The sequence below is a fragment of the Passer domesticus genome, chromosome 12, assembly GCF_036417665.1.
Source record: "Passer domesticus isolate bPasDom1 chromosome 12, bPasDom1.hap1, whole genome shotgun sequence".
Classification (NCBI taxonomy): Eukaryota; Metazoa; Chordata; class Aves; order Passeriformes; family Passeridae; genus Passer; species Passer domesticus.
Genome location: NC_087485.1, coordinates 13,207,772 through 13,227,101, shown reverse-complemented (window position 1 = coordinate 13,227,101; position 19,330 = coordinate 13,207,772). Strand labels below are relative to the sequence as shown.

General features: G+C 38.4%; 1 protein-coding gene and 1 long non-coding RNA gene across 2 annotated transcripts in view; one reads left to right on the top strand and one right to left on the bottom strand.

Annotated features, from left to right (window-relative positions):
• Positions 1–19,330, bottom strand: part of ITFG1 (integrin alpha FG-GAP repeat containing 1) — a 73,114-nt gene that overhangs the window by 48,025 nt on the left and 5,759 nt on the right. The window contains exons 4-8 of the mRNA XM_064386454.1: positions 18,368–18,425; positions 17,743–17,817; positions 15,193–15,287; positions 2,494–2,555; positions 537–621 (exon numbers count right to left, since the gene is read on the bottom strand). Of these exons, the coding sequence (XP_064242524.1) occupies positions 537–621; positions 2,494–2,555; positions 15,193–15,287; positions 17,743–17,817; positions 18,368–18,425 (375 nt within the window). The remainder of the gene's footprint in view (positions 1–536; positions 622–2,493; positions 2,556–15,192; positions 15,288–17,742; positions 17,818–18,367; positions 18,426–19,330) is intronic.
• The window catches only part of LOC135279248 (uncharacterized), a 135,917-nt gene that overhangs the window by 112,421 nt on the left and 4,166 nt on the right, over positions 1–19,330 (top strand). The window contains exon 6 of the long non-coding RNA XR_010346526.1: positions 3,514–3,626. This is a non-coding gene — a long non-coding RNA (uncharacterized LOC135279248). The remainder of the gene's footprint in view (positions 1–3,513; positions 3,627–19,330) is intronic.

Below are 19,330 nucleotides of genomic sequence, written 5' to 3'. Positions count from 1 at the left end.
GGAAAAGTACATTCTAATAGGAAAATACAGGCTTTCACAAACCCTTGCAAAAATAGATTTACATATAAATTAAATTTTTCTTCTGTCCAAAAGCTTACCAGAACTTTCAATTATAACCGTTAAGATTTTACCACGTTCCAGCAATTTTTATTTAAGTAATTTTATTTAATTTAGTCTTTATTAGTTTGTACAAGTGAAGAATTTAGAAACATTTAATCAGATAATGTTTTCTGAACAAGATTAGAGAAAACAAAATTAAAATCATGACAAATAAAATAAATGTCTGATAAAATTAAGTTTAGTGTTGCACCACACCTCAAAGCAACAAAATTAGATACACAAGGCAGAATGTACTGGGATAAGCAAAGCTGAATTTGTAAATAATTATTCCCAGACATTTCAAGATTTACAAATAAATATAACACATTACAGAGAAAAAGCAGAGAAACATCAAAACCTCTTGTTGTCTGGTGTAAAGCAGTTAACCAAAACATGAGAGAGCAACACTCAGGGCAGTGTAAAAGAAGCAAACTCACCAAAATCTGCAAACACAGACTGTCCAACAACTTTGGCACCGCTGGGCATTTCCTTACTTTTTCCAACTTTAGAGAAGTTCCCATCCTAGGAAACAGGACAAGGGTGATGGAAAGACTGAATTGCAGAGTAAGTGATAAAAACTGACTTTTGAACCAAAGAAAATACAGATCACTAGTGAAGGGCTTTAGCAGATAAGAGAGAGAAATCTCAGCTATGGAAAAAACTACACTCTTCAAAAATTGGGACTGAGTTTTTGCATTTCTAATCCTTTCTGGATTCTTGTGGAAATCCATCAATAGTAATATTCAGACACAATTTCCATAAATTTTGCTGTGCTATGAGGAAGAGACTGGATTATTTCAGCAACATTATCTAAATGAAAATTAAGTGATTATGAACACTGTGCATTTTTGCATATTAACATGTGATTTTATAGACATGTGTAATATACAACAACACACCTGCATAAAAATTAAAAAGAGGGTCCTGATTTGCCTTCTAATTAGGAAATAAAATGACTTGCTCTTAGGTCTGGCTTAGAACTTGTTTTATTTATCTAGGCCTTGAGAAAACAATAGTCCATTATACCACCAGAAAGATAAGAAGTGCTGGGTCTTTGTTTATCACAGAACTGGATCTCAGCTGGCACAAACCCATTTGAAGGTGTTGAGGTTCTGCAGCCAAGGCCCCCTTCCCAGTCACTGCCACCATCTCAGCACACTGCTCTGCACACCAGGGCCCAGCAGGGCAGGAGCCAAAGGCAATGGAGCAGTTATCCAAACCCAGCATGGCTCATGCCACCTTTGGTTTGTGGGCTCCAAGGCAACTCTGCACACAGCTGGTGCTGTTGGCACTGCATGACTATATATCTTTACCTTGACATCTAATTTATAGTGATTCTGATGAGAAAAATTAATATTGATGCATTTCCATGCAGCGAAATAGAAGAGGCCCTTAGGTGGCCCTAAAAGCATATCTTCTATAGGCAAATATTTAAAAAGCATTTTATAGTGCATCAATGAAGGGAACTATGTTTTCTACAAAGAGCAGTTTACCAGCTTTTAATGAATCAGTCAAGCTTTTTGTAGTTTCATACACATGTCCAAGCATTTTACATGTATGACCTATTTTCCTGGGTTGACTGATTCCAAAGAACAGAATTCATTCTTTCTAAAGATAAGCAAATCTATCAATACAAAATTTATAATGGAGGATTATATTTAGAATAAGAGTTCAAAATTTGCAAGAAAATTCAAAGAAACCCCACTAACAGGACAAACACCTTGTGTACTTACAAACACTCAAGAGCCAATGCTTTTTAAAGTCTAGCTAAAGCTGTAAATACAGGATTCATGACTCAGTGCTTTCAATACTCTTGCCTGGGAGAAGATGGCCAGGTTATCTCACACAAGACTCTGTTCTGCAGTGACTCACTGTGATCTGATGGATTCATTTGCAGGAAAACCCTCAAAAACTCATCCCTTAACTAATAAGGAACACACTGAGCACTTTCCATCATCATTAAAAAGTGAACTTACAGCTCTAGTCCTTTTGGATAACAAGGTACAAAGGATGCCCCTGGCCAGGTTAGACAATACAAAAGCAGAATCTCAATAAATTATTAATCTCTTGATCTATTACTCCTCCACCCTGAATTTCAGTTATGATATTTAGTTAACACAGGACTTGGGATTTCCTGAAATATACCTTGCACATGTATTGTAGCAGTCAGAAGTGATGTTGTGAACCTCTGTCCCAGAAAATCTTACCCAGGACCTGGAGTTATATATCTAACAAAGCCCACTTAAAAAAAATAAATCTTTCAGACAGCAAGAATAAAACCAAACTGATTAGTCTTCTGTCTATAAATCACCATAAATGTCAGAAGAGAACTCCTTTGGGGTTTATAACTTATCTGTGTTTCAACAGAATGGTTATTTGTGTTTTCTCTCTTACCTTATTTACCCATGTCTCAAACTGAATAGATTTGGAATTTGGTGATGTGGTAAGGAACAAATCTGTGAGGAAAATATAAAAGAAATGAGATATTGAACAGTAGACTACACACAAATATTTGATCACTTAGTAAACAGATATAATTTTACAAATTTTACCTATATACATTATAAATACATTATATTGTAGTGATATATTAAGTAGGAAAGACTAAAACCACAACCCTCAAAATTATTTTCTTGTCTTGTACTCTTCTGTATAAATAGATATCAATAAATATCAAATAGCCTTTTATTTGGGATTTGGTGAATTAAGCAACAGATACACTGTTGACAGGAGAAGAAAAGTAGATGGAGAAATATTTCTGGCTTCCTATACACTAAAATTCTTTAAAACATCAAAATAGTAGCAAATAGAGCTTCAAAGGATTTATCTGTCAAGGCCTAAAGAGAAAAAAAGAAGGAAATACCTTTTAGAAAAGTCCCCAAATGAGGAAAATGGGAAGAAAAAGCTTTTATTAAAAGAAAAAGGTGGATGTTGAGGAATAAAAAAAAAATTAAAAATTAAGTCCAGTGTTAAGAAATCCAGATTTAAGAAAACTACTCCTTAAGATTTAAACACCTGTTTTCTTTTTCTTTGTCTCCTCCCTGCAATTTCAACTGCCATTCTTTGAGCAAGAACACAATGGTTACTTTGCAGGAAAAAGAGAAAAAAAAAAGAGAGAGAATATTAATGCTTTACCCTGAGGTGTTTTACTGAATAAGCAGGTAGATGGCTGTACAGGGAATTTCAAATGGCACAATAAGGGATATTGTCTTCCAGGGGAAAAACCCAGCAACAAACAACAACCACAAAACTAGAAACCTCCCCACAACTAACAAGCAAACCCAAACAAAAACCTCACATACACAGAAAAACAACAAAGATTCTCCTTACAGATTTCTCTCCCCCCCACAGCTTAAAAGTTCTACCATTTAATTTTATTCCTCTGAATATCTGAAATGGCCATTTCCTTTACAGCATACACATGAAAAGCATGATAGTGTGCTTCACTGGAATGAATTACAGTGATACTTAAGGACTTGCTGAAGGTGAGACAGAAGTAATGAAAACAATCTGAAGACAGTATAAATGTAAGTCAGAAAACTTATACCTTCAAATATTAACTTTGCATCTAGAAGGAAGCTTGTGCAATACTGTTGATTACTATCAATATAAGCCAGAAAAATATTAAAAAATCCAGTACATTCACAGGGGCAGAAAAGGCTTCTGTTATTTCATGTTGCTCTAACTAATTTTCCTTCAGGTCAAAATGCCACTATATCTTAAACATGTATTTGAGGTTTAAATAATCATTTCAACTAGGGTTCTTGCTGTACTAAAATTTACTCTGAGCTCTGGGCTCTGCTGCTCCCAGGTTATGCTACCACAGGCTCTGAAGGGTTTTATTGAAATAGGCAGCCAAGGATGAGCATTTGCTCCCCAGCTGGGGCAGGCTGGGTGACCTCAGCCATCCTGCCTGCTCTGTAACCTCTCCCCAGCACCTCTGGGACTCGGTGTCTCACTGCAGAGCTGCCCTCCCACCCCCAGTGCTGAGTCAGTCCTCGCTGCAAGGGGAGATCCTGGCCAGCCATAACTCAGCATTCCCTCTGCTAATGCTCTTTATCCACATTGTGGGACTCTGTCCCAGACTGAGACAAAGTGGCACAGCTGCCAGCACCAGAGAGAACTCACCCAATGCCACCGTGCTAGAACCTGCCCCAGCTCCCTCAGCCCCTCCTCAGCAGAGATGCTCCTGTCCCTTCAGCACATGTGTCACCCTCGGCTGGCCGCGCTCCAGGAGCCCCGGGTCTCTGGCACTGAGGAGCCAGAGCTGGGCACAGCACTGCAGGTGATCCTCCCCAGGGCTGAGCAGAGGGGCAGGGTCACCTCCCTGACCTGCTCCAGTGCTCTTCTTAAAGCCCCCCAGGAGCTCAGTGGCCTCACAGTCACAAGGACATGGTGCTGGCTCCTGCTGTCCACCAGGACCTCCAGGCCCTTCTCAGAGCTGCTCCAGGTCACCCCCAGCCTGTGCTGGGGTTGCTCCTGCCCAGGTGCAGGACCCTGCACTGCCTTTGTCCCCAGCAGCTTAAAGACAATTCCATTCAGCAACATTCCTGCTTTGCACTGAACTCCCTCCCCCAAACCAGCTTCTCTTTGAAGTCAGGAAATTACTTTTGCTCTCTGCTCCTCTCCATGTACTCCTCCATCTCATTTTTCCTAACCACTGTACAGAACAAATGGAACCAACACAACAGAGCAGCTCCAAGGCTGCTGTAATGTCACACTGCACTGGCAAAATGCAAAGGCAGGCTAAGAGAGCAGATAATCTTCTAAAAATAGTGTAGAGGAGCTGCTGTCACGCTGCTCCTGCATTAAAGGAACAAGCTGTGATTTCCCATAGGACAACTCAATACAGGTACAACACCACCACCTCTAGTTCTAGAGCCCTCTGAGCCAGTTCCACTGGTACCTTATTGCCAATTGTCCTCTTTCTTAACCTTAAGCCTTCTTCGAAGCTACAAGTTTGAAATGCTCATGCATGATTCTGGGATTAAACTCTTTCACTGAAACCAAATCAAATTGTTAATATTTACAAGTAATTATCCATTTTGATCAAGAATGTCAGAGATTTCAAACCAAGCAAAACAAAAGCATTTCTTTGCAACAACAGTATAAAAAGGTGATGCAATTTAGACACTAAAAATAACTACTCACAAATTTGTACAGTGCAGAATTACCAGTGTTTTCTCCCAAGTTTGTAAAAGAAATGTGTAAGAAAACATAAGTTCTGTCTGGAACAGCGTTCTAGATCAGTTAATTCCCAAATGTTACTTTCAACCTACCTTACTTTATGATTCTTTCTGGTTTGGTTATATAAGTTTTTGACCCCAAGACCATCTCTGAGGCAAGAAGTAAAAATCTGTACACTTTATAAATACCTAACAGCCACAGCAAAGAATCCTTGCAAGTGTTTCCTTTCCAAAGGAATGGTGTCCACAACGTATCTCCCTCCTCACTCTTACTGCTTTCTATGTCTACTAAATTCTTAAATATACAAGTGCTGCAGGAGAGCAGATGGAGCCAACACATGCATTCATATCTGTATGATCAGTACTGGGGTTACACAACAATGAAGATATATACAGCTCTTGTCTACATTTTTTGTATTACAATACACTAATCATGTTGAAAACTGCAACATTTCTGTTTTGCTTCTGGCTGTATCAAGAAAACTCAGCCTCTTGTTCCTACAAGGAATGCCTATCATATTAAATATGCTCAGAAAAAGTCACTTGTCTGTAGATATGCTGCACACTGCCTTTGGAAGGCAGTTCAGGTTGCAATTTCAGCTGTAAGAAACAGAATATATTCCATAAAGATCGCTAAGTTTAAAAAGCACAAAGTATTGAGAGCTGTTCAAATTCTTATTACCCTAACAGCATCATAGTGAGAGATATTTCCAACCTGAGGTTATTAAACCAACTAATCTGGAGCTCAACAAGCAATTATATTTACAGAATACAAAAGTGATGGTTTTACCAGACAACTGGTACACGAAGGGATGCTAAAAACAACAGGCAAGGGGTACCTTGAACAGCCCTAGGGTAGTTGTAGATTCTGTAGATATAAAAATGGAAATATGAAACAGGAAGAGGAAAAAAATCCACGCTGCTGCTGCTGCCAGGGAAAGAACACTGAGCTAGCTGGATGGACCACTAGACCAGGCCTGCAAGGCATTTCTTGCATCCCTAATTTGTGACATGATGCAGCAAAGATAAGGAAAATACTCAGTAGTTGGGATGGGGGAAGATCTTGTTGTCACATTCAGGCAGATTTCCTGAGATGTAGCACCCATGGCCCAAGAGAATGGATAGAAGTAAAAAACCAATACTGCCTGAGAGGAAACCTTTCTCTTAAATAAATGCAAAGTAAAGTGTGTTCACATTTAAATGCACTTTCCTATTTTGGATTTAACAGCCAGTGATTAACATAAATACAACATAAGTAATTGGAATATTCATCAACAAAATTCAACAGCCTGAGAAGATGATAAGGAAGCATGGAGGTTACCCAGCATTTTAGATCTACAATACTGAAAATCAACTAAAATATATACCAGACACTTAATATAGAAGGTATCTCATAATGCTGCAACACAAAACCACTGTGTATTAGCATTTTACTCACAACTTAACCTAAAAAGTGAGTTGGTGAGCAAATTTGGCTATATTTAATTTAACTGGCTTAGTCATAAGATGCTGCTATCCCAGCTCTGCTACATCTGATCCCAGTTAATATATATACAGAAAAATACTGAATTCAGCATTCATTCTTACAAAAAAAGGCAAGAGATCATTAGAATGTATGTTTCTGCCTGTAAAAGAAAACTATTTGAGTATGGTGCTCTTAGCGCCAATAACATAAAGCTTGTTACAGAGGAAGCACAGCACTTCCATCCATCTTCATTTCATAGGATCAGGGAATTTTGACACTCTATCAACATATGGCCCACTGAAGACTGAAAAATCTCCCCCAAAAGCAACATAAAACTTGGCTGGCTAGACTGCATTGAGTTTATTTAGTGCACTTAGAACTACCCTGAATCAATGTCCAAGACACCCCAGACACAGCCACAAACATTAAAATTGTAATTTGAACACAGCACATCCCATCTTGAGCTAGCTGCATTTCTGGCTATGTTTGTGCAATGTAACTAAAGGAGCTTTACCTAACTCCTACTGTCTGTGGTGGCCCACAGCATTTGTGCCATGGGGCTGGGGAACCAGAGAGCTGCACTGAAGAGAAACAGCTGCTGAGAACCCAGGGCCTGGACCAAACTGATCCAAGGGCAGCAGCACCTCTCCTGTGGACATGGGCTGGGAGCTGGGGCTGTTCAGTCTGGAGGAGAAAGCCTAGAGCCCCTTCCAGGACATAGAGAGCTGGAGAGGGGCTTTGGACAAGGACATGCAGAAATGGGGCAAGGGAGAACGGCCTTAGGCTGAAAGAAAGCAGGTTTAGGTTGGAAGTAAAGAAGAAATTCTTCCCTCTCAGGATGCTGAGGCCATGCACAAGTGCCCAGAGAAGCTGTGGCTGCCCCATCCCTGGCAGCGTCCAAGGCCAGGCTGGACACTGAGGCTTGGAGTAACCTGGGATAGTGAAAGGTGTCCTGCCCATGGCAGGGGGTTGTAACTGGAGGAGATCTAAGGTACCTTCTAACCCAAACCATTCTGTGATAATTGCAACAGCTTATGGATCATGACAAAGGAAATCCATAAAAAAGACAGATTAAAATGCAGGACAGCATTCAAACACCTTAAGCATGACAGCATTTCTACTTTTCCTGCAAATCTTTTTGCTGCAGAAATAAACATACAGGCAGCTTCCAACCACCCACCTCTATACCCAACAGCAGGTCCAGCCCTGATCCATGACCCATGGTTTTTCTCACACAGGCACTCCCAGACTCCCCTCAACCCAAGACTTAAGCAGCTCTGCTTCCCTTACTCCACACACCATTAGGTCAGTCCTCCTCTAGGAACTTCAAGTCCATCTGAAATGAACATCCTCTTTTTGGAGAAATTCATCCAGGGTTTGCTCCTCACCATCTCCAACTAAATTCTCTGCCTTCAGCCTGGATTTCTTCCCCACCTCCCTTCCCCTTCCCCTCCTGTGCAGCCATTCCTGCCTTGGCCCCCTGCTCTCAGCTGAGCCCCCAAACACTGGCCATAGTCCAGAGGCACAATGGAAGGGAAGGATTCCAGAATCCCCAGCCTCTGCTGATGGCTGGCTGAGAAAGGCACCAAGAGCTAGTAAGGAAAACAGCAACAACAGCACCTCAGCTGGTAATTCTGAAACCTGTTTCAAACTGGCTAGTTTCAACAGATCTTTTAATCAACAGTAAATAAAACAGGTCAGGGTGAAAAAGTAGGGTGCAGTCTCACACTATTTCCCCTGATTTTACTTACTAGAACTAGAAATTGCAATAAAACCTAACTATACAGAACCTGCTCCAAGTTCACTTCTGATTACCCTTGTTATTTTCTGTCACTTTTGAGTGTTATAAAAATAGTGCTATTTTTAGATGGAGCATTCATTTCACTAATGACTGTTTTGACCTTTCTGTTTAATGTCAGAGGGCTTTATGTCAGAATAAAACCCCCAGCATCTGACTCTCTTGAGAAGCCACCAGAGTACAAGCAACATTAAGTTACTGCTTGATTTCATGTTTACTTCAGAAGTTTAAGTTCATAAAGGAGGGGGGAAAGTGCCTTTATTATAAATACTATTGCCATGGACAAGGCAGTGCCCAATTAGAACATTTATGTGTACACTTCAAACATGTCTAAAAATTATATCATCCATGTGGAAGAACAGGGGTGTCTGTGCATATTCTCTAACCAGGAGTTACTTTTGGAGATGAAAGTGCCTGCTTTATCTGTATGTAAATAATGTGCTGAATTAAAAATCTCTGCTTCGCAGTGTGTTGACAGAATGGTAATGTAACAACCATATTAAAATCATTAAATGCCCTAAACCCCAAGGCAAAATAAAAGATAACTTTCCTCTATTTACATTACAGATTGAACACTGGTAGGGAAAAATTATTTAAAACCAAACATTCTTTACCATGTTTTTAGTTGTAACTACACAATATTAGTTGTACAGAACTTCTACTATACATAAACCTAATTTTATACAGAAAGGTTAGATATAGTCAGTTTTATTCCTTTACTGTATCAAAATAGAAAACAAAATCTTACAAGTTTGCTTCTGTTCCTAAGTTTTTTATTCAGGTAGAAAAACCCTCTACATGTGGTATTGAAATTTGTCAAGGAGGTATTAGTGCTGCTCTAGAGCAAATGGAGTACATCTACATGAATTTTTGGTGCTAATTAAATGAAACAGTAACTTCCTACTCTGAAAAACTTCAGTAAAACAGAAAGACTTCATATGTTCCAAACAAGCTAATTTGTGTTGGTAAATTTTTAACAAACGTGTTTATAATAAGAGATTGTGAACTTATTGTTCAAATGGCTCTTTCAAAATTTATCGAGTATTAACTGGAACTATTTAGTAAACCAGATGATAAACAACATAACTAAGCACTACAATCCCTTTCATTATTAAAAATTACTATAGAAGGTATTAATATATATTAATTAAAAATTTTTGCTTAACTGGAGAACTTTAAATCTAATTTATACTTTAGATTTCTGCTGCTGAACACACAGGGCAGGTGGGACTGTCCTTTTGGTTGTTGGCACTTTTTGTTGTACAGCACTTGCTGTTAAACATGAGCTTTCAGACAGAAAGTGCTCTTTATTTTCAGAATATGGGCAACAACATTCTTTCAAGGAACTGAAAATAATGCCCCTCAAGAGTGCTTTCAGAACCCATTTTCACATTTATGTTTTCTCAACAAAATGCTATTTGGGGGAGAACCAATTTACTTCTCACCTGTATTAAGTTATTGATTCCCATAAAAATATAATATAACTCCCCAGTGTATATAACTATATCAGTATATAATTAAAAATTGCAAAAGGAATAGCTTTTGAGACACTTCATGATGGCAATTTTAAAATTAAAACTGCTAAGCAGATAGCAGAGATTATGGGCTCCTTTAGAAAGATTAGGAAAAAAGAAGTTAAACCTAAAGCTCTTTCTTTTCTCTAATGATCTCTACCCATCCTTTGGTTCTCTCTGCAAGGAAAGCTGTGAGCAAGAGAAGCCACCAGCAAAGGCAGCACAGCCCCAGCAGGAGGAGGAGATGCAGCTAAAGCCAGTCTGGTTTGATTTTATGAGCTGCAACTTCCTGTGGGATTGAACACTGGGAAGGAGCAACTGGAGGAATGGGGGTGATAGGGGATCACATCACCCAAAGCATTTTAAATTAAATATAACAAACATGTAAAGAGTAGAAGTAATGAAAAACAAACTTCACAAACTGAAGTCCTCTGAAATATATCCTGTCTATCTTACATGATACATTTTTTGCCTCCATGATTTGCTGTAAACTCAGAGTTAAGCTCTGCTATCAGAGCTAAAACAGTTAAGAAATTTAAAAAATTGTACCTGTTCAACAAATGACACAGTGACATGGCTTTACTGAATATTTGTTTGGGAGAAATGTAAGGGAGGGGGCAGAACCAGAGAGAACAAATTGACTTCAAATATAGGCACACACCCCCATGCCCCACCCCAGTTTTAAAATGCCACCAGATACTTTGTTTACCAGTGATTTGAATAGGGAATAAATGCAGATCTACTGCAGAAAATCAGCTCTGCTGGTAATATGAGCTGCAGGGGGACTACCAGCTTTCATGAAGAGGAAACTCAATGAAAATATGATCAGAGAATCTGACATTGAGCATTAGACTATTTTCAGAATCTAGGTTTAAATGACTACATCAGAAATATCACCCATTATTTGAGTGATTGGTTTGCAAGAAGAAAACTATCTACATTTATACATTTAAACTAAGTGGGAATCAAAAAGAAAACACATTGTGAACGTTCTGGTACATTAGGTTTCTAAATTCCCAAAGCAAAACAACATAAGAAAATTAACCACCAAAATCAGTAAAGAGACTAGCAATTAGCTTACAGCAAGCTGTTTCTGACTAATGATTTTTCCACTTTAGTTTTCCCAACCCCAAATTTATGATTTTTACTTCATTTTATATAAACAGCTCCAGAAATATCTCCAACTATACCCACCACGTGCTAGTGTTCAACGAGATCAGCTGTAAAACCAGGACTTCCAAACTGGAATCACATATCCAAGTGACACACAGAGTATTTCATACATCAGCTATTTTTCACAGCATTCAAGGATACATTGACAGATGTACAGTATGAAGTTACAGTGGGATTCACAGTCCAAGGCAGCTTGTCTCATGCATTTGAGCACTTTAAAAGTGTTTGTAGGGCCTGACTTCTGGTAGAAGACTTGTATTTCTGAATGCAAACAAATCTATGGTTTATTAATCCTGGTTTTTTCCCCCAAGTTTAGAAAGACAGCATTAGCACTAAGTGAATATCTGACATTTTACGATGCTTACAATAAAAGTAATTAAGTTGTCTAATTAGAAAAAAGGTGACACAGCAAAATAATCACTATCCTCAAAATTTCAACTGTGATATTTTTAAGACAGGCCTCTTATTTGATGATCCTTCTTTGGAAATGCTCACCTGGACTTTTTGCTTTGTAAAATACACCTGATGTTAATCTGTTCAGACAAACCCATTATTATTAGCTGGAGATTATTATCCTAAGCCAGCTGTGAAAAAGAACTAATGACAAGTGTGAGTATGAAATACCAGACAGCCAGCAGCCCTGCTCTAACCAGGGCCACCACATCTCCTGCTCCCCTTGCAGCCCCAGTGCCATGTCCAGCAGTGACAGTGGGGGCAGGCTGCCTGACAGCCCCTTTCCAGACATCCCCTCCCAGCTCAGCCCCTCTGTGCAGCAGATACTCCTCCCTGCAGCAACACCTGCTTGATGTGCATGCAAAAGACACTTGAAAGTTTGTATTTAGTTTATCCATTGAGGACATACAGACCCTTTGGGAAAGGTTTTATACTGCAAATTTTTGCAATGGTTTTAATGAAATTCCTGGTTTAACTCAGAATTCCTTACTGAATTAATAATTATAGGGAGCTGAGACTTCTGCACGAGGATGCTTTCTTTAAAAACAGCAGCAGCATTACTCTCTGCAACGGCCCAGTTTATCTCCCACCAAGAAAGATTAGTATTATCTTTGTTGTGGTTAGAGGATTTTTGGATTATAAAATCCTTACACTGTTAGCCTTTCATGAAGCATTGTTAGGGATTAAACACATCTTTATGAGCAAGTTCTCATGTAATGAAATCATAACAATTCAACTTCATTTCACCCAGAGCATGAGAAGTGTGGCAATTAAAAGCTCTGCCCTGAGTGTTTAATATCAGCAGGTTGAAAATGGGTTAGGCAATAAACTAGCAAAAAGCTTCTCAGCCCAGAGAGGATTTTTTGTTTTATGTCAAGCACACTTTAAATCTCCTAAGCTGTTTATAATGATAGAGTTGCCAAAAATAGCCCAGCTAAAAATCATCAAATTGGCTGCATCTGTTACAGAATACAAAGAGTGCCAAAATATTGCAGAATATTAGAAAAACCTTTAAAAATACCTGCAAAAAACCCCAGGAAGAACAAATAAAATGGCATGTCCCAGTGATCTATTTGTAAACAAAAATCACTCCATTCATTTTAGGTGCAATTATATCCTTATAATCATGAACAGTAGCATTGCCTGTGAGTAAACAGCCTGAATATTTCAGTCCAAAAGTCCCACAGCAGCATCAAATCCCATGATTATTAAGTGTTTTGGGCCGCATGATTTCAGCAGGCAGATTATTCCCCTGCATCTTGTCAATGCCTCCTTTTTAATTAATACAACTCTAATGTGCAGCAGGCCGTCTCCTAATGAGGCTTTGTTCCCAGTGAAGAATGGCTGTGTGGGTGAACGCTGAGTCACAGAGTGCTCTCCTCCTCACCAGTGAGCCAAGCACAGCCAGCCCCTGGAGAAACTGGCAACCCAGCACTGCCTGTGCCCTGCCTGCCCCAGGGCATTTCCCACCAGGCCTGCACACCCTTCCAGATTTTGTTGTTTTGCCCTTTTTCCCCCTAATTTCTACCACCTGACTACTTTGATGACTACCCACGAGTCACTTGGCCAGCTCTGTGCAGACACACAAATTAGAGCAGAGTGGTGAGAACACTGCACAGGTATTTTCTGGAAGAGGCACAGTGAGACTCAAGGTACAATTTCATGCTTGGTTAAAGGCAGCCTACAACTGCTGCTACTAAAAGAGGAGTCAACCTTTCCCCTGCGCTTACATCTGCTCTGACAATCCTGCACGGTGAGCTGGATCAACTTAATAACAATGAACTGTGCTCCTCAGCAGCCCCAGTTCCAAGCAGTTCCTAGAGCTGATGTCAGGAACTGCCATAAATGCACAGGCAGGACTAGATAACTGGCAACCTTTTATTCTGGCAGGAAACACTCTTGGAAAAACACATCAGTCATGAAATATCAGATATACTGATACTATTTTTCAGCAACACGTGTCTTATTCTTGGTTAGTCCCATCTTCATAGGGACAGTAAAAAAAAATTATCATTGCCACCTTAGAAGTAAAAATTTACTTTAAAAAATAATAATACTGTAATACTTTCTCCAATTTTCTTGTCAGAATGAATTATTTTCTTTACAATTTTCCCCAGGTTCCTGTAACATAACACTTCCCACAGCACTAAACATAACACCCTAACGTAGTACCTCAGCCCGAGGTGTCACAGCCTTGCTGCTACAAGAAAGTAAAAGTCAGGATCTTTATGGGAAGAGCTTCACAGGAGCTTCTACTCACATCTTGAGATATAAAAATAGATGTGACTCTATAAAAGCTCCCAGCATTACCCACACAAAGATCCCGACTCTCATTTCTATTTAATAGAGGAGCTTCCACACAGCAGCAGCACTAACTACAACTCTTGGAGCATTCTTTAGTCTGGCAGCTGCCAAAAACCTTGCAAAATTGATCAGTCTGTGACCGATCAATGTAAGAATCTTACACTTCTTACCTTTACTCACCTCTGAGTTTAGATTTCAACGTACTCAACTTAAAATGCTACCTGGAATACTCATCTCTGATGCTTATGCCACTAAAAAAATTCCAGAAGGCTTCTAGAGCTAAGTGTGTTAGAACTGGTTATTACATGACACTGATTATGGTAAGCAACCATATATTTAATTTTCCAGTTGGAATTTCCACTTGACAGCTTCACATAGCAATGTGCCAGAACTGGATATTAAGGTTTGACTGCATACTAAAGCAATTAACTTAATCCCCAACATTTATAAGCATCTTAATTAAATTTATGGACTCGTTCCTCTCTCATTCCTGTGCAACTAAACAGGAAAAAGATAAGCTCTCTTTCCAAAATTACCATATATGAATTGATGTACATTGCACATCCAGCAGAAGATAAAGCATTTCAGAATTAATTTAGTGTGTGAAGAAATTAAGTTTATCACAATATTTAAATGTGCTTGGCAATTTGAGCCAGGTATGTAAGTAATAAACAGATTCACCATGGTAACTGAATCACAGTGACAAAATACCCCAACAAAATAAAGGGAGAACACAGTTAGTTCTACCAGTGATAGAACTAACTACAACATTACAGAATAAAGTCATAATGAAATCCTGAAACCAAATTTTAAGTCCAGTCTTAAAAACATTCTGCTGAATCAAACTACCTATTTCCAGACTTAAGAGGAAGAACTGCAGCCCTGATGCAGTTACCACTAATATTAGAGTACAGCATTGTGAGGAGCAGGAAACAACAGTTCAGGGTGAACACAACATCATTCAGAACAAGCAGTAGTTACGAGTATCATCAAGAAGTAGAAAATGCTATTAGGATATTTATTTTAAAAGTTGTTTTTTAAAACCCAGAATTTTCAAATCATAATATTAAAATTAAGTAATTGAAAAACCCGAATCAGAAGTAGCAAAATCATAAAATTACTGAAGGAAGTTGCAACACATGACATTGACACTTAGTGATAATTATTTTTAGGATGGTATCTAACACTTCTACGACTTACCAGCAGTGAAGTCATTATTTAAATCTATAAAGGCATGAGAGTGTGGTATATACATTTTACTTTGAGTTTCCAGTGCAGGATGCCATGACAAGTTCCTACAGACAAGGATAAAAATACATTTCATCAATGTGTAGGGGCTGTTAATCATGATAATATAGCTTAAAAAACAGTGAAACTTTAAATAAAATGGGACAGAAAGCATGTTCTCCCAATGCTAAGACAAAATTCTTACTTAGTTTACAATATACTAAGTAACTCCAGTAATTGCTTGAAAGGTTCTGTGAAGGATGATTCATAGCACAGGGGCTTCAGTTCCATTTTATTAATTTTCTAAAGCAAGGTTTTTTGTTTTGCACAGAACAGTGTCACTACCCACAAAGTTAGTGCCAGGGCTCCAACTGTACTGCAAACCCTGAGACACTGATCCCTGTCCTGCTCAGTTTCTTCCAGCAGCTTTACTTCTGGAATTTACTTTCTGATGAATAAACATGAGCAGAAGTAAGCACATGCTGTTAGAGCAGCTCATGCCTGCTGCATGAAAATAACACTTTATTTCAGCTCACCTAAAAATCAACACATGAATTAAACTTCCACATTATGATGGACTACTAGCTAATTATGTAATTTCCCAAGCAGGTGATACTTTTATTTATTTATTTATAAATACACATGCCCTGCTGGTTTCTGTTCTAAAAATGGCTGAAATTCCAGCACACCTCCCTATTAGCAGTGATTTCAAGTGCAAAAAATCCTTCAAATGTCACAGTGGCTGATATACATATATATGGCTTTCAGAATATATGATTTTCAGAACCCTTAGCTAAGACACTCAGGAAAATCTCAATGTACACTATATAACAGCAGGCAGAAATATTACTACTATTAGCTGGGAACTGCTTTATTTATTCCAGTGACATTACATACATTTTATTGAAGTCCTTTTCTTCCTTGACTAATTTATGGTAAGAAAATAAATAGTCTTCTGATTACTTCCCAAAGATCACAACTAAGTCTTAGAAATGTTAAAATGCATCACAATCTTAAAGAAATAATTAAGTATTTTCTCTAAGTTTTCCTATATATTCAGTCTTGAAGACTGCCAATGAAGTTAATCATACAGCTCTAGAAGAAATCTTAAAACATTTTGGATTAAAATATAAAAGTGCTTTTCTAAGCAGATGACAAGGCAGTTTTCCATGAACAAGACATGGCTTATGCTATTACCTATAGCACTCAGTCTTATTTTGAGCTATGATAAGTTTATTTATATCTTAAAGCTCCTGAAAGAATTTCTTCAACAAAATGAAACAAATCTTTCCTACTCTTCCATTTCGTCAAAAGCTCATAGAATTTATTTTATATATAATCATTGTAAAGTGCTCAGAAGCATCCTTGTGAATCTGAAATCTGTTTCATAAGCCACCAGTACAAGTATGGTGATACAATTCAAGCTGGGATTAATGAACAAAAGCACACTGCCAAGAAGGGCATAGCTTCCACTGACACATTCAAATGTTATTTATCAGGGGAAAGGAAAAGAGACAGGAACTACAGGTATAGAGGTGTTTTTATTTTCAAATGATAGACTTTAAGTTCTTTGTTTAAGTAGAGACATTGTGTCTCTACTGCCTCAGAAGAGCCAGTCTGTACCCAAATTATAGAGTAGCAATCTTTTGTTATGCTTTGATTTCAGCATTCATATCCAAAACAATTAAAAATAATCCTTTGTACAATCCTTGTTAAGCATTTAAGTATGCAGTTATTTTTACTCCAGTATTTGATAACTGGTCCCATTCTAGAAATTTCAGGGCTAGCAGAAATTTTAATAATGAAATTTCGTCCCCTTTGCTGCAATTTCATCTCACAAGGCTTCAGTCAAATTCTATCTGCCCATGAGTGGCCTGAGGCACTCCTTAACACAAGGGATGTGATACAGACACCACTTGTATGCACACTTGTGCTGCTACTTACTCACCTCTGCTTTATGTCACTTCAGAAATCTCTTCCCCTGTATTTTCCTTAATATATATAGTTCAATACTCTTACCTCCTGCACTTCCTGTGCTTTTGATTTCCTCTGGTGTCCAACCCTCCTATTACAAATAATTTCCTAGACAGATGACAGCATTTTTTTAAGTTTACCTCAAACACTTGCAGATTTTTCTTTTGCCATTCCTTTAATTAAAAGATCTGTTTCAATAGTTCTTGCATCATCAACCTGAAAGCAGCTTTGATACAGCACAAGTTCCATAACACAGATTATAATACTAAATATCAAAAGTGTACTAAACAAATGAGACTAGAACTTCTTGGAACTAATTGTTCCAAGAGCCCATTTTCCTATTTCTGATGTCCATTATCAGTGGTTCTGTTTTCTCAGCTCTCATGGAATTTCTACTCTCCCTATAAAATAACACTTTCCAGAGCAGATGAAGAGTGTCACTGAATGTTTGCCATGGACAGAAAGAGGATTCACACACAAATCCTACACTTTAATGGGAAGTGGATACACAATGCCAAGTTCCAAAGCCATGCTGAGCCCCCAGCTTACCCTCCCAGCAGGATCTGTGGCTTACTGGAGTCACTGGTGACACCAAACACATCAGGAATCAAGTCTCCATTGAAGCTGAAAATGGAACACAGTGTCAGCACCACCTCAGTTCCCCCAGGAGCTCAAACCACCTGCTCTCAAACTCATCTGTACTCGGACATTTTCCCACTCTCAGCTGTGACTCTGAATTCTGGCTCTTGTCTGAGCTGCTGGTCTGTCAGTGCTTCACCTCACAGATCTGCTTCCCTCCACTTTTGTTCAGCATTTCACACACAGGCAAGCACATTGGGAAAGGGACATTTGCTCATTTTGGTAGCCAGTAAGGTTTTTGCTTTACAAAATTCACTGAGAAATGAATGGCTCCTTTTCTGAATACTCACAGTACTGAAATGAAAGGAATTAAAAGATCATGTAGTTACTATTGCCAGGATAATATCATATACAAGAACTGTAAAGACAACTATTTTGGTTCATCATCTATTGTTGGATCAGTTGACATTACACAAACCACCCTGTTCTCAAAAGATAAAGAGCATATATTTCAACTTTTAGCATTAAAATGTATTTAAGTTGCTCTTCGTCACCAGTATAAATGTGGTTTTCTAAAAAAACAGGTCATACTTACTCCATTACTAGAGGCTCATCATGAAAAGTCTTATTTAACATAGTTTTATGGTTAAGATCTGAAAATAGAAAATATTAACTTGATTTAGTTACCAATATATTCTGACAAATATATACAATATATTTGCATTTTCAACTAAGACATAATTCTTCTATTCATTTAAAACCATCAGTTTTAAGATTTAAAAAAGGTACCACTTAATATAAAGAACTAAATGGCTTCCTGAATTTTTGCAGGAAAGGTAAGTTACAGTTAAAATACTGAAAGCTTCTTCCCTCTCCACTAAACTCCTCAACAAATTATTCCAAGTAGATCTCAGTGAAACCTATTTCTGTGTATGACTGCAATCACTCAGATACAGGAAACCTGAAACAGTTGGGATGAAGACAAGCTAAAAGTTTAACATTCATTGTACGTTTGACTTCTCTTTAATGTTTTGTTACTATAAATAACTCTTAATTATACACACTGAGTATTTGAAATAAGCAATAAAGGTAGATTTTCTAAATGGGAAGTGAGGATTAAGCTCTAACCAGGTTATCACCTTACACTTCACTTTTACTTGTAATCCAAACTCCTTGCCAGATTATTCCCATTTTCCTTCTCTCTCCACAAGGTTTGTGTGAAATGTGGAGATTGCAAAGACAACAGTCCCCTCCTACTGACTTGTCTGCCACACTTCATCACCCAAGGAGACACCCCATACCTTGCCAGTGGCCTCAGCACATACCAACCACTGCCTGAATTTTTAACCTCTGACTCCTCCTCCAGGCCCCATATGCTCTTTGTGTTTCCCCCAACACTTGGAGTTTTTTCCTGAAACAAAACAGGATGACTTCATCCAATTCCTCATATTCTTCCCAATGCTAGAGAGACCTGCTATTCCCCTAATATCTGATCCATTGCACTTTTCCAGGCTGCTTGTTTCAGCTCTGATTAAAGCCAGAAGCAATGGTGTCTGAG